At 39.3% G+C, this 15,196-nt stretch overlaps 1 protein-coding gene across 1 annotated transcript; it reads left to right on the forward strand.

Annotated features, from left to right (window-relative positions):
• Nucleotides 1–3,502: 3,502 nt before the first annotated feature.
• Nucleotides 3,503–13,009, forward strand: LOC140575041 (fatty acyl-CoA hydrolase precursor, medium chain-like). The gene is made up of 13 exons (XM_072695171.1): nucleotides 3,503–3,592; nucleotides 4,064–4,262; nucleotides 5,529–5,667; nucleotides 7,348–7,481; nucleotides 8,131–8,284; nucleotides 9,088–9,192; nucleotides 9,488–9,589; nucleotides 9,698–9,838; nucleotides 9,978–10,058; nucleotides 11,100–11,241; nucleotides 11,316–11,465; nucleotides 12,244–12,316; nucleotides 12,656–13,009. The coding sequence occupies exons 1-13, from the start codon at nucleotides 3,523–3,525 to the stop codon at nucleotides 12,819–12,821; spliced, it is 1,656 nt and encodes a 551-aa protein (XP_072551272.1). The 5' UTR covers nucleotides 3,503–3,522; the 3' UTR covers nucleotides 12,822–13,009.
• Nucleotides 13,010–15,196: the final 2,187 nt, after the last annotated feature.

Raw genomic sequence — 15,196 nt, forward strand, 5'->3', positions numbered from 1 at the left:
GTTACAACATACTGAGCACATAGGTCTAGGTCACACAAAACAAAAGTACATGTAAAAACAATGGGATCCATCATTATACGAGCAGAGCTGTGAACAATTCTGCAGTTTAAAAACACATTAACCCCGACATAGACTTTTTTTTAGGACTTTTCTCAAGAAAATTTTTAGGAAGATGGTGAATAAGGCCCACATTTGTAAAAGACATATTGTGAGAACCTCTATTTATCTATTGTGAGTACCTTTATTTTGAAGAGATGTAGCATCACAATATTGACAAGCGCACAAAGTGTCTAGATGAGCCTGTTAGTAATACCTGAACTCAATCCTTTTTATTTATAGAGCCTGGTGGATGAGATAGGTGATCGTGTTGCTCAGAAGACTGCTGTGCTCCAATAGGTATATAGGTATATATGTTTTCTCTGCTGGAGCCAGGTGTGCAAATACTGAAGTCCTATGCATTTGCAGTTTGTATGAATTTTAGAAATTGCTCTACTAACATTAAAATAACCTTGGATCTGAAATGAACTTGCTATTTATTGTTTTATGAGTTCATATCAGGAATGCACAGTGATAGCAGAATCCTGTTGGTTTTGGGTAGACGATTACATATGACTGACACTACAAACTAATACTGATACTGATTATTAAAATGATTTTACAAAATAAAGATGTGTGTGTGTGTGTGTGCAAATAGATGCCTGAGTACCAATGTGTATGGTGGGCATTTATATATGTATTATTTACAAGAGTAAGATTAAATATTAAATAAACTGTAAACATAGCAAATGATTTCTCCTCCTCAGTTACAAAATTCATGTACCTCTTTGAGCAGCGGGGGCTTTTCTTGATCTGTCTCACGTTCCAGGGTAAGCTTATCAAACATCAGTTAGCCATGACTTTGGGTGTGGCAATGCAGATAAGGAGAATGTGAAGTGGGGACAATAACATGAAAAGAGCCACAGCAGAACTCTTTGATCCAGCTCTTCTTTAATACACAAGAAAGTTCATTTCACTTTATGTCCCACAAGTGTTCAAATGATTAAGCTGGGATACTCAACTAAATTGCTTTTAATGGGTTTGCCCATTTTGAACTTCATCACATAAGTTGTTTTTTTGACAACATAATAAAAATGAATTAAATCTTTAAAACCTTTAAATTATAATAATTTGATACAAAATAAGTAAAAACTAAAACTAAATTTGGAAAGAAAAGCTAGAAATATCCAGCCTGTTGAGACTAACTCTAAAGTATTTTAGATGCTGGATATAAGATTCTCAGCCCAGATTGTAATGAAACCTTAAAGGTATTCTAATTTAGCTAAGGATAAGGTTAAATTAGCACTGCAGTTGCCAGGTTATTAACAACATATTTCATTTTTTCTCAGGGTGAGAAGTATCTGCACATATTCCATCTTTCATGATAACGCTGCAGTTTTCTCGTCTTATTTGATTGGCAAACTGCTGCAGTCTAGTAACAGTAATGTATAGTACAATAATGTAAAGTATAGTGTAGACAAGCGTATTTTGAAAAATACCAACAAAAAGACATTTTTCATGAAACACAAGATTTATCACGATACATGTAATCACAGACAAAATATATAGAGACAAATTCCTTAAAAAAATATTTAATAATAATAAACTCTCCCATACTGAGCATCTGCTGCACTTCATCTAATTAAGCCAGTTTAATTACACGGTTGGGAATGAAACCTGCATTTGATCAGTGTTCTTTAAGCACTAACAATATCCTTGATATGCTTAGAAAAGTATATTGTGTATTACGATAACACAATTTATCACAATACGATAAAATATTGTTATATTGCCCAGCCCTATTTAAGAACATGATAGATTGCTGATGTTAGCTAACAGTGGCGCATCAGCTGACAAATGGGATAAACTGTAAGTATTGTATCTATATTTCATGTCAATCTTGTGTATTCACTGAGAGCAATGTTTTTTAATGTTTAATAACTCACATGCATACAATGTTTTATTCAAAATAGACAGGATTACAGGAGTTGCTATTTCCAATTTAATGTTGCACAGTGACCACCCAGAGAAATGGTGACCACGCATAGGTATTTTACTGCCTGTCATTGTAACCATAAAGTGAAGAAATTAAGTTTAAAGAGAGTGGTTTTCAGTCTGCGTTTGAAGACAGCGAACGACTTCAGTGCCAAGACAGAAAAAGGCCTGGCCACTTGTCTTCCATGGATCTTTGGGTGTAACATGCAATGAACCAATCAGTGTGTCACTTGCCATTCCCTTTAAGAGCCAGGTGAGGTCTGACTTTTTGGATTGGTATTAAAATAGCGCAAAGTGGCTGTTGGGCAGTTGCCTGTTTTGACAATTTACTACCAAGATAGCGTCTGCCTAGGTTGTTTTCAGTCAGTGGTGCACCTGTGTTTTCTGTTGCCAAGATGGCACTATGACAGAAATTTACCAGAACACGCCCCATCGGTGTAGATATATTCGCAAGCACCGTTGCTATTGAAACGAGGCAGGCGGAAGGCGTGAAAATGGACTGTTGGCTGGCTGTAGGATAGCAATGAGCATCGCAAGCAGGGTGTAAGATAGGGCCCTACTGTCCACAGTACATTTTAAACAGTGCAGCTGGGATCTTCACAATGAGTCAGTATGGTGCTTCTAGTTTGACGTTCCAGTTGATAACAAGCCAAGGTTAAGAGATAAGAAATACAGACAAAAGGATGGTTGATTTTTCAGTCTAACTTTTCTCCAATCACGTCATGAGAAACTCACTATTGCCCACTATTGTTTGCCCAGTTATGAATTCTACACTTAATGTAGCAGAGGAACGCCTGCCACGTTTGCCTTCCTTCAGTGGGTTCACTGTGTGTGTTTTAGCAGCTGTGACCCCTTGGCCTGCACACTCAGACTTTTACTCATCCTACACAAAGCTTCACAGCTGCAGAGCTTTATGTTTTTACAGGAGAGGAAGAGTGGGGTTGCTCAAACAAAGTAAAACTTTCAGTAAACAAAGTAAGGCTTTTAGGAGAGCTTTTCAGAGACTTTCAGCAAGCATGAAGCACAATCACATAATCCCCTTTTCTCCCAGTACCCACCCTCCACCCTACATCCAACTTCCTGCTCTCACTCTTTCTCACAGAACGTGCTGATTTCTAACTTCCATCAGTCAAAATTCAGCTTTGGTGCCGAAATTCAATTCCATTCCATTCCGTCCCAAATACAGTAAGTTGGAGGCAGCCGTAAAGCTGAAGTGTGAAAGCGAGGACGGTAGAGTCATACTGGACTGGATTTTGCTGTGCTTGCGTTAAAGGAGAGTACACTGCTTGTATACACAGATGAGCACAGGTTTATTTTTTGAGTGGGGGAGGATTAGACTCAAGGGCACTGTCTAGAACATGTGTGTGTAAGTGCATGTGTATGTGTGCTCATGTTTGGCCCATGACTATGTGATTTAGGGATGGGGGGGGGGGGTATTTATGTGGTGGAGCCCTCAGCCTCTCGCAGTCTTTCGCAGTCTGAAGAGCAGCAATGATGAGAGGAGTACTGCTCGTCCTGTGGCTGACCGTTGCCTCTGTTTGGACAGCGCCCACGCAGACAGGCAAGCGTTCGAGTGCTTTTAAACGCTGTCATTTTTCAATTATATTTAATTTATAATCATAATATAGCTCTAATTTGGGTATTTCATGAATATGTACTTTCAACCCTCCACTTTAGCTCATTCTAATGATGTTTATGAAGTATTTTAATTCATTAATGTCCTGCTTATTGTCATAGAAAATGACAAAGAATAAGTCAATACCACATGTTATCGTCACTGTAATAAAAATATTGTATCTCCAGCTTTTTTATTTTTTGATATTTAAATCTTTCAGTTGCTCTTTACATTGTGACCTGGAATAAAATATTTTGTACATGGCACATGTTAAAAGTTGGAGAAATTAGTTTTTTCCATGACAGCAATGTCATATAGCTATAAAATGTACAGATATACCCATAGATATTCCCAGCACTATTTTCACAGTAGGCTCTTTTAAGTAGGATATTTAAGTGCTTTTCCTGTTGTGTGCAGACCCTGGTCCTTTGGTGGCTCTGAAGCAAGGTGGCTCTGTGCGTGGTCAGTATGTGACAGTGAAAGGCTCTGAGAAAACAGTGGAGCAGTACCTGGGCATTCCTTTCGCCCAGCCACCCGTGGGTCCTCTCCGTCTGGCTGCACCCAAAGCCGCCGAGCCTTGGGAGGGAGAAAGAGATGGCACTCAGCACCCTTCTGTGTGAGTAAGATCTGTGTGAGGAAAACACAGCTATTTGTTAAGGGTTATATTGCCACTGTCATTTAAGCAGCGCAGCACCTCATAACGGGGGGGGGGGGGGGGGGGGTGTCACACAAACAGTCAGAAAACACTGTATATACATGTGTCCAAAATGATGAACAGAGTTGCAAAGCTTAAAAGTGAATAGACTGTGAATGAAATCAATAAAGTCAATATTTAGAATGCCATGTTTCAAAAGAGACAGAAAACCTGTATAAATCACTGAAAAAAGAGAATTATAGTATGTACAATTTATGATTTAATAATTATTGCAAATATATAACAGATTTATTTATATGTCAAATAATTCCAACCTTTTTTATTTGTTTGTCAAATTTTTTTTCTTTTTCTCCCAATTTGGTACTGCCAATGAACCCACCCATTCGTAACTCCTCCTAGCAGTATCAATGTTCCTGACACTAGAAGGGTAAAGTCTTAACAAAGACGCAACTGCAAAGCTAGCTACCACCTCTTTTTATCCGCAGCTCCATCGCATTAGCTAACAGACACCTGTGCTAATTGTGGCCAATTGTGTACTCTCTGGTTCTGGCCGCTGATGGCAAAGCGGCATGGCTCGGGATTCTAACTCGTTATTCCTATAACTATAACTATAGAACTGCACTATGGAAATATGCTGTCAATATCGTTGTCATGCAAAAAACATTTAAGCAAACTTTTTGATATAATGTGAATCTATTCACATGGACCAATGGGAATGCACCAAAATGACTTAATGGAATACAGTCTTTTTACATTGATTTCCATTGAAAGTTAGGAATTTGTTATCCTTCTCCTGTAAAGTTGCTATTTTGAAGATACAAGGTTTTTGCGAGCCAGCGTCATTAGACTGTATGTACAGTAAAAGCTGTTGTGTCCTCCAAATATTTAATGACCCAAAAATGAAACTCTAAATCTAAAGATTAGGTAAAAGCTGTACCTTTTCATAATCTCGGCTAAAACGTTGTTTTGGGTCTTGATACTTTTTTCAATAGACTTAACACGAGCCAAGTACATTTGACGTGCTGTCTCTAACCCTCTTTGCTAGAGCACTGGCTGTGCCATGTGACGCCATGCTCGGTCCTGCACTGTTTTTGAGAAACAAGGCCTCTACTTTTCTGGGTCAGTCAAGAGGAAGAACTGGATTAATTTGGGCCATTCTTTCACTTGAATTACAGGCATGTTCAGGCCTGGATTGTTTGTAATGCTATCTTCTCTTTCAAATGGCAGGTGCCTTCAAGACTTGGACATTCTGGAATCGGTGTCCAAAATTATGGCCTTGAGCTTCACTGTCCCTACTGTGTCAGAAGATTGTCTGTACCTAAACGTGTACACTCCCTCCCAGCGTTCAACATCAGAGAAATTACCTGTGAGTATAGTAATCACTCATAATAATGCTTTTTATAACATTTTGCATTATTGCAATGACAATTTGCAGTTCCAATATCTTGAAGCCCTACATCCCATACAGTCTGACAGCAGACTGTTACATTTGGTACTAAGGGGTACTAGGGATCAAGGAGGGCATAGTTTGTACTGCACCCAGACTGTAGATAGTAGTTGTTGACACTGTCTAAAACTTTGCCCTTTGCGCCGTGCTTCAGCTAGAGGCCTAATGGAGGATGGATCAATTTCAGGAGTCCAACACACTCCAATGTCCAATCAGTGCTCTCTTTACTCGTCCTCGGCTAAGCTGTACCATCAATCATCAATATTTTGAAACATATTCCTCTGTTCTAAGCAAGTTTGAGAAACTCAAATACAGAATAGAAAAGCTTCGATGAGCATATAGTCCAGGACTGTGAGCATAGCAGAGATAAGAAAAGCTATGAATTGAGCAATGATGATCACTGATTTGTGATAATTGTCTCCAACTTTTTCTTATTCATGAACACAGCAAGTGGGAAACACAATAGACAGCGGACAGGCTACTTGAGGTTGTCACGTTCATGGACAAAGATAAGCTTCTTGGAAAATGGTTCTAATCCGAATGTAGCATTGAAGTAGAATTTCAATTGAAGTCAGTGGGGATTGCTCACAGTCCTGTTCTTTTCTTACCAGCAGTAAATATGACTATCAGGAATAAAGGAACTACAGGGGCATTTCTAGACTACTTGTTCTACTGAAGCACACACAGAATTTCAGGGGCCTAATAGTGTGGCAGTGGTGGTTCAGCGGTTGGAGCACCGAGTATTGATGACAGGGTTGTGGGTTCGATACCTGGGGTCAGCAAGCTACCACTGTTGGGCCCTTGAGCAAGGTCCTTTACCCTCTCTGCTTCCTGGGCACCACAGTAAGGGCTGCTCACTGTCACTGTGTGTGATCACTAGTGTGTGTGTGTTCACTGCACGGATGGGATAAAGGCAGAGCCCATGTTCCTTCTGTTTCCATTGTTGTTTTGTATAACTGATTGTTATTATTACTACTACTACAAATAATAATTAGTATTATTGATAATAATAATAATACTAGTAATATTAATAATAATAATAATTACTATAATAATAGTAATATTACTGTCACCCACATTCATTAAATATTTCCTTTGCGCCATAAAACCATAAGTGAACTATAGCTAGAACTATATAGTTATATTGGCTGTTTTTATGATGCTGATTTTGCAAGCTTGTGTTATCAATGTCCCCGTTACTAGCTCACATAAATACAGCGTATGCTAATGTAACTGGTGCCTGTGCTAGTTTTATTAGTGACTTTGCTTCAGTGGTCTAATATGTATTTTGGTGAGTTATATGATTATATATGGCCTCGACCAAACCATACAGCTATGAGCTATTATTGCCTTGTCTGTTGCATGACTGACTTTCTTTTAAATGTTTTCAAATGTCCATTACTTCACTCAAAAAACTAAATAAACTGGCTCTGACCAGATGCTGGAGCATTATGGGAAATGTAATGTCTGTAGTGAATTTGCATGGTGTGTCCTGCAGTTTTGCTTAGCAATTCAGGATAAATTGACCACCAGTTTCAGGTCCACAACAAAGCAATTTAAGCAACATAGAGGGAACGTCTAACTCTTATGTAATCACAGGTCATGTTCTGGATCCACGGAGGGGGCCTGTACATGGGTGGAGCCATTCAGTATGACGGATCAGTGCTGGCAGCCTATGAGAACATAGTTGTTGTTGTCATTCAGTATAGGCTGGGCATACTGGGATACTTCAGGTATGATCAATGGAAAAATGGCTTCTTTCAGCAATAATTATCACAGTTGTCGACATGTTTGTACTAATAATGGGTGCAGGTGAGATGAATCAAGTGTGTTCTAATGGAAAATACACAGACACGTGTACACTGTGTGTAATCCCCAGGTTTGTGATTGACAGGCCCTGGCTGAAAAGCCATCCATGAATCCCAGTAATCCTCAAAATCAGGTCCTAGCACACTATGTGTCCAAATGTTTATAGACACCTGCTCATCCAATAGCAGTAACTAGCCTACTGATGTTGGATGATTAGCTCTGGATCACGGACATCACTCCAACTCCCCTATAGGCATTGGATTGAATTACATTCTCTTGTGCAGAGGTTGACAACCAGGGCCGCAGTCCAGCACAGTTTGTTCATTTTCCTACTCTAACAGAGCTACTAAACATGGCAATTAATAATTCAGTTGAATCAGGTGCATTTGAGCAGGAAAAGTATAAAACTGTGCAGGAATCTGGCCCTCCATGACTAGAATTGCCCTCTAGAGAGTTCCACAGCTCCACATGGTGACCTTAGGCACTCCTGAGCACCCATTCTACTAGTTTCTATTGCTTCATTGTACTGAAGGCAGAGATTGAACAGCAGTATGTTGATGTTTGATGCTTCAGCACTGGAGATGAGAATGCCCGTGGCAACTGGGGCTTTTTGGACCAGATTGCAGCGCTGCAGTGGGTGCAGCAGAACATTGAGAGTTTTGGAGGAGATCCCCAGTCTGTCACTATTGCCGGAGAGTCTGCCGGGGGAATCAGCACCTCTATGCTGGTATGTACTATTTAGAACTACATGTAGATTTCATGGGGCAGTGGTGTCTCAGTGTTTGGGCACTCTGGGTTTATTAATCTTTGAATCACAGGGTTGTGGGTTCGATACCCATGTCTACTAAGCTGCCACATGTTGGGAAACTTGAGCAAAGCCCTTATCTCCACCTGTTTCCATGATAGGGTATCCATAGGGGATAATTTCATTGCACTGTACAGATAGTACTTTTTTATTTGTATTATTAATTTACATCAAATAGTGTCAAGGTCTCCAAGATGTGCAGTTTTAGCAGTTCCAAATCCAAATATGGCTTGACTTTCAATAATCTAAAACACTAACGATAAAATACTGACAGCTGTGTTTGCCTGAATTTTAGCGTAAAATGTACAGCCACTATATATGACAATACTTTTATTTATTTATTTATTTTAATCACACATTTTATATTAAAAAAATATTTTTGGTTTGCAATGCAACAAAAAATAATGCAAAATGGCTGTTATATAAATATTATATGCAATATTTGTGTTATGAACACAATGCAACAATATTTGATGTAATGAAATGTAAAAATGAGAATTTGGGCTGATATATGTATTCATGGTATTTCACTGTTACAGAAACTGTACTCAGTCTTTCACTGTCACGACACTGTCATGACAGTTTTTCACTGTACATTTTATGGGCATTTTTACAGTGCAGTTTATGCATCTGTATAACTGTATAACTGAATAACACGACATAGTGAAAGGTAACCAATGTAATATATACACTTATAAATTGCACCTGAACTCCGTCCATTCCAGACCCTGTCCCCACTGGCCAAAGGTCTTTTTCACCGAACCATATTCCAGAGCGGTGCAGCAACCCTGGGAACTTACTCAACAAAACACCCCATGGTCTTTGCCAAGGTATTCTGCTAAGACTAAACACGCTTAAAACGTACCCAGGCCACAGTGGGACGAATTACAAGTAAAACGAATGAACCACATGTGCCACAGTAAGTATGGTGACTAACAGTGTGTCTGAGATTGTATTTAACTGACAACAGGTTTGTGTAACTGTTTTTGTAAAAGGCACTGAATTCCCAGAGTTCAGCACTGCAGCCCATAGCTATGACTAGGATTGGGTTTATGGTGCAGAATTATTATTATGGTGAGCAGCTTATAATATAATAACTGATGCTGTGTCTGTGTGTTTGTGCAGGCTGTGGCCAATGTTACAGAATGTGATGCCAGCTCCACAGAGCTGCTGGTCAAGTGTTTGAGAGAAAAGACGGAGGAGGACATTGTAAAGGCAACTAAAAAGGTGAAATAAGAAAATAAGCATTATTATTCGAAATGTTTCTGTTATTATCTGTAGAGATTTACTTGATTGCATTCTGATAACAAATAATACATAAGTAATTTCCTTTAGCAAAAAATTTTCCTCGGAGCCACGGTGGACGGGGTGTTTCTGAAAGATACAGCAGAGGAAATTCTGAAGAGCAAAAACTTTGTACATGTCCCGGTGCTGTTAGGTGTGACAAACCATGAATTTGGATGGATTCTGCCTTTGGTAAGTAAATGGCACTAAATATTGCCCTCATTAAATGTATTCTCATTGCTGTTATCATTCCCGGCTGTTGCTGTTGGTTGTATTGATGACTGCAGTGGGATCATCATCAGCTGGGAACGGTATGATGTTTATGTTTCAGACCTTCGCTCCCCAAGGGTGGGCCAAAGGGATAGACAGACAGGCGGTGGCTGCAGTGATGGGACAGTTTTTCCCAGACGGGGTAATGTTCTACTCAGGTTCTCCAGTCAGCAAACTGTCAGCTTTCTTAATTGCTCAGACAGGTTGATATGTTAGGAAATGTCTCCCTCTACTGGACATATTGAAAAACAGCAATAATAAGAAATAATAAATACATAAATATATCAGGACTTGCTAAGACATACTACTACAACTATTACTACCACCACCACCACCACCACCGCTATTACTACTACTGCTACTACTACCACCACCGCCAACACCACTACTACTACCACCACCACCACCACCACCACTACTAATACTACTACCTCCACCACCACTACTACTACCTCCACCACCACCACTACTACTACCACCACCACCACTACTACTCCTACTAATAATACTTTTGAGGGATGCACAATTTACTTTTGACCGATATCTCAAACCTTTATTTGAGGACATATGCTAAGCTGCTACTACTAAAATATTATTTGTATTATATTAAATGTTATAAATTAATGTTATACATGAATATGATTTTTCTCTGTAATAGTAATCGGGTAAATGTAGAATGTAGAAATAATTTTGTATGGTTATCAGGTTTGGCGTCGGCAGATATGTCCATGGAAAATGTAGTTTTATTAATTATAGTATTATTATTGAAATCAGTCCAGAAGTGGGTTTTCCACTACATTATCTAACTCAGTGGTCCTCATCCCTTCTCCTGGAGAACTACCTTCCCACATACTTGGGATCCAACCCTAATCCACCCCATCACTGCCTTCAGAAGACCTTAACTGGTTGAATAGGGTCTGTTAGACATGGGTTGGAGTTCAAACTTGCGGGAAGGCCACTCTCGAGGAGGGGGGTTGGAGACCTCTGACCTAACTGTCCCAACAAACTTCCCTGAAATCTCTTTCTCACCAGCCACCTTGTGGATCAAGTCAGAAATTGGTCCCACAATAGGTTTTAATACACAGTTAACTATATTTACAATTAAATAATAAAATAACAATAACAAGTTGGGTTTATGCTTTCATTAATTTATTTGAAATGATTTTATGTTTTATTCTTAAAGGCATCTGGAGCCAATGACCTGATAATAGATGAATACCTAAAAGATGCGAAAACTCCAGAGGACGTTAGAGACAGCTTCACTGAGATGTTGGGGGATTTGTTCATGGTCCTCCCTATCATTAAAGTGGCTGGATATCATAGAGGTGAGATTATCACAGGGTAGCTTTCCCTGACTTTCCTGCCCAGCTGTTTCTAACTGTCTCTTGTCATCCTACAGACGCCGGAGCGCATGTGTACATGTATGAGTTTCAGCATCGACCCACCCTTTTTAAAGATACTAGGCCCAGCTTTGTGAAGGCTGATCATGCTGATGATGTGGGATTTGTGTTCGGAGCCTGCTTTTGGAAAGAGCAAGTCAAACTGATAGGTACATGCTCACTGCAAATCACTAGCGTTTGGTAACCAATACAGTTCTTTAATTCTTGTGCCAAGCAATGATAAATCAGAGGAAGGTTACATAAAGGGCCCATTTATTGCTTTACTTGTTCTTACTTTTCTAAAATAAAATCATTGAATGTTGTATATAAAAGCCATTAGACATACTATTCACTCTCTACAATCCAAAGACACATACAAAAAGGAAATTTGGCCTACATTTAGCCTATAGCAGTATAGCTCTGTCCATTTATGTTGAAATTTTAATTATAACTGTTTTAGCCTGGACTGCTTAATGCACAATACAGGGCAACCAATCATAACAGAGATCACATATTTACATATATCAGTCTTAAAGGCACATTTGCATTTCTCAGTGTTAAAGTTACCATAAAACGGCTTGTTTAATTCTAAAATATGATGAGACGTGGAAAAATAGTTATGCGAAATGAATTACAGTAGTTTTTAGTTCATAAACACACATAAACGTACATGTGATGTCTCTCTGAGGTAACAACAATCAAAATGACAAGATATGGGATGCAGGATATGGGCCTTTAAACTGCAATTTCTGTAAGTTAAAAAGTCAGGGAGTGCATGTGATACAGACAGTACTCACAGTAATGGCATGGAAGATATTGATGGTAATGAAGATGATAATGGCGTTTTAATAATGAAGATGATGATAAAGGGAGCGATGACTCTATGGTGGTGATAGTAATGATGATGATGATGATGATGATGATGATAATTCATTGTTCTCTGCCCAGGTCCAATCAGTGAAGAGGAAAATCAACTGTGCAAAACTATGATGGGATACTGGGGCAATTTCATTCGAACAGGGTGAGCAAGTACATGCCAGGTCACCACAAAATACCATATTTCGTTTTTATCCTCTTTTATTACATAGTTGTTTAGATAGTATTTGAAATAATCTAGCATGTTTAGTAGTAGGTAAGGTGACCCATCTGCTATCACAATCTGGCCAAGGGCTAAAATGTTAAGGCCTCTGGTTCACTGCCAGTTAGCCTATGGTAACACAGTAAACTGTGAAGAATAGAAAAGGTAAATGACAAACTAAAAACATGCTTTCCTTTGGTTTGTACACTTTATGTACCAGAAATAGGGCACTTACTGAATTTCACATATGCCTGAGATTGACCTTATTTGTTTTACCTACAGCTCACCAAATGGGCCTGGCCTGGTAAACTGGCCCCTGTACGACCAGTCCAATAAGTATTTGAACTTAGGACTGCAGCAGACAGCAGGACAAGGACTGAGACAGGACAGACTGCACTTCTTAAACGTTGAGCTGCCTCAGAAGCTCGCTGCCTCACATACAAGCTAAAGAGCTGCCCTGCTCTCTATTACCAATAACACTGGTGATGTGCTTTCTACTAGAACAATAATAGAACAGGGCAGAGTTTCCCAAACGCTTCTTAGTGTTAAGATTGTTTTGGGAGACCCAGCCCAGTTGGTTTTTACTAAACTTTGGTTTTCTACATATATGATGATAAATAGATGTTTCTGAATGCCTGCATTTGTGTCTTTGTTTCCTCTCTGATGGTTTCAGGGCACCATTGGTGAACCAAATGTGAAATATGCATAAAAAATATACTTTGCAGTAATTTGAGATGCCTGTGAACTGTTTTTGTAATGATTACAAACAAGGAGAAAACAAAAGAAGCAGCATTTTGGAGATACAATCCTTGTCTTGATCTCCAAAACAGCAACTTTACAGGAGAAGGAAAATCCTTCTTAACGTTCAATGGAAGTCAATATAAAACAATTTTTATTGCAAGTCATTTTGGAGCATTTCTATTGGTCCATTCGTCATAATATTTGGAAAGAATGTAAAGAACAACTGACAGATTCACATTACGTCAAAAAGTTTAAAATAGGCAAAATTGGAGATACATTTTTTGAGTGATGGTTTGGGATCAGGGCTGATCAAAGCATATTTTAAAGCATCAGATATTGGCTATTTAATACATATTTAGTTGCGAGTCCTTATAACCACAGTGTTCGGCGTGCCATCTGGTGTCCTCAAGGTGCCATTAACGGACATTATAGCCCAGCTGGCAGCAGTGAGGATGTTCTCAGGAGGTAAATAAAAGAGTTTAGTTAGACTCAGTGCCGTGTGGAACTATTTTACAGTGAAACATAAAAACATCTGAGGTAGAGCGGGCCCTCGGTAGGACTGGCCTATGAAAACGCCTTCTTTGTAGCCTATTGTTCACACAAATGGAACAGTCTAATATTATAGGAAAGGTCCCATTTCTTGTCATTTCGGCGCATTTTTGATATGCTGTTTTTTTCCCTGTGTTGTACGTGCACAGAGAACTGGAGATAACAGAGGGCCGGAAAGGATGCATCAGTTGCGTCCTCCACATCGCTCCGAGCATAGGTTGCCTTTCTGGACTAAATACGAACGGCCCTTTACTATGGACTGGCCTTCTATGACGTACCTCAGCTGAAGCCTAGGCTTTGAACTGCAGCTAATATCTGAAAGTTTATAAAACTATCATGAGATATGCATAAGAACTAGTGCTGAGCAGCGTGTTCAGAACCAAGTGGAGGCTAACGCTAATGCTAATACACACATGCTACAGAAACCCAAATCAGAGCACATTCACCCACTATAAACCATTTTTAACACATCAGTAGACCAACAACAACAGATATCAGTCCAAAATGTGTGTAGCACTACACACATGAAGTGATTAGACTGCAGTGTTGTAAAGGAGCTGGGAGCTGATTGGTCAGGGAGGCGAGTCAGACTGGATTCTAAGATAATAAAAAAAAAATAACCTGATCGGTTTATAACCTGACATTTCCCTATTTCAGACAGGCATACTGTGTAATCGAATTAAGTAATTAGCATCCTACCATGCACTGTAGCTTGGATGAAATGCTGAGCAGGCCCAGCTGGTCTTGATTTTGGATTAAGAAATGACCGCAGGAAAAGGTCTAAGTGACTTTGAAAAAGGGTTCATTTACGTCTCAAAGAGCCAGTGACAGTGACAAAGAGACAATGAGTGAAGTGACATCTGCATTTATATCTATGGGAAAGGCATCAGTCTACAGGCCTTTTCATATTTGCACATTCATATTCATATTTGATGTTAAAGGAAAATCAGAGGAGTGGCTGTAAAGGGTGTACATTGTAAAGGGTGTTATACTAGGCCTGCGGTGTGGGTTTACCCTTGTTGCAAACACAGAATGCACATTTAGGAGTTCTGTGGCACACTGGCAGCGGACACTGCTCTAATGGGACGTAGAAAACGTGACCTGGTCAGACTTGACAAGCCTGCTTACAGCCTGTCTAGTATTAACATAGAGGATTCAGGATTTCCCTTGGGTTGTATGTAATGTACTAGAAATGGATCACTACATCAATGTCCCATAGGTTTAAGATAACAGACCTCCCTTTATACATGGAGGTAGGACTGAGAGATCCCTTCACCTTGGTTGCGGAGACTTCTGAGGGTTTCTGACAAGGAGCACTGAAGCTGTTCTGGTGGGTATGAAAGACAGTGAGCATTGAACAGTGAGCTACACACACTCTGATCTTGCTATTTGATGCTTTATTATTATTACTATTATTATTATTATTATTATTATTATTATTATTTGTATTATTACAGTCCTTAAACGTTCTAATGTTCTAATGTAAAGTAGTGTTTTGATGATGCTGCATCTAAATTTGGTCATGCCAGTAAA

Source organism: Salminus brasiliensis, chromosome 13 (genome assembly GCF_030463535.1).
Source record: "Salminus brasiliensis chromosome 13, fSalBra1.hap2, whole genome shotgun sequence".
NCBI lineage: Eukaryota > Metazoa > Chordata > Actinopteri > Characiformes > Bryconidae > Salminus > Salminus brasiliensis.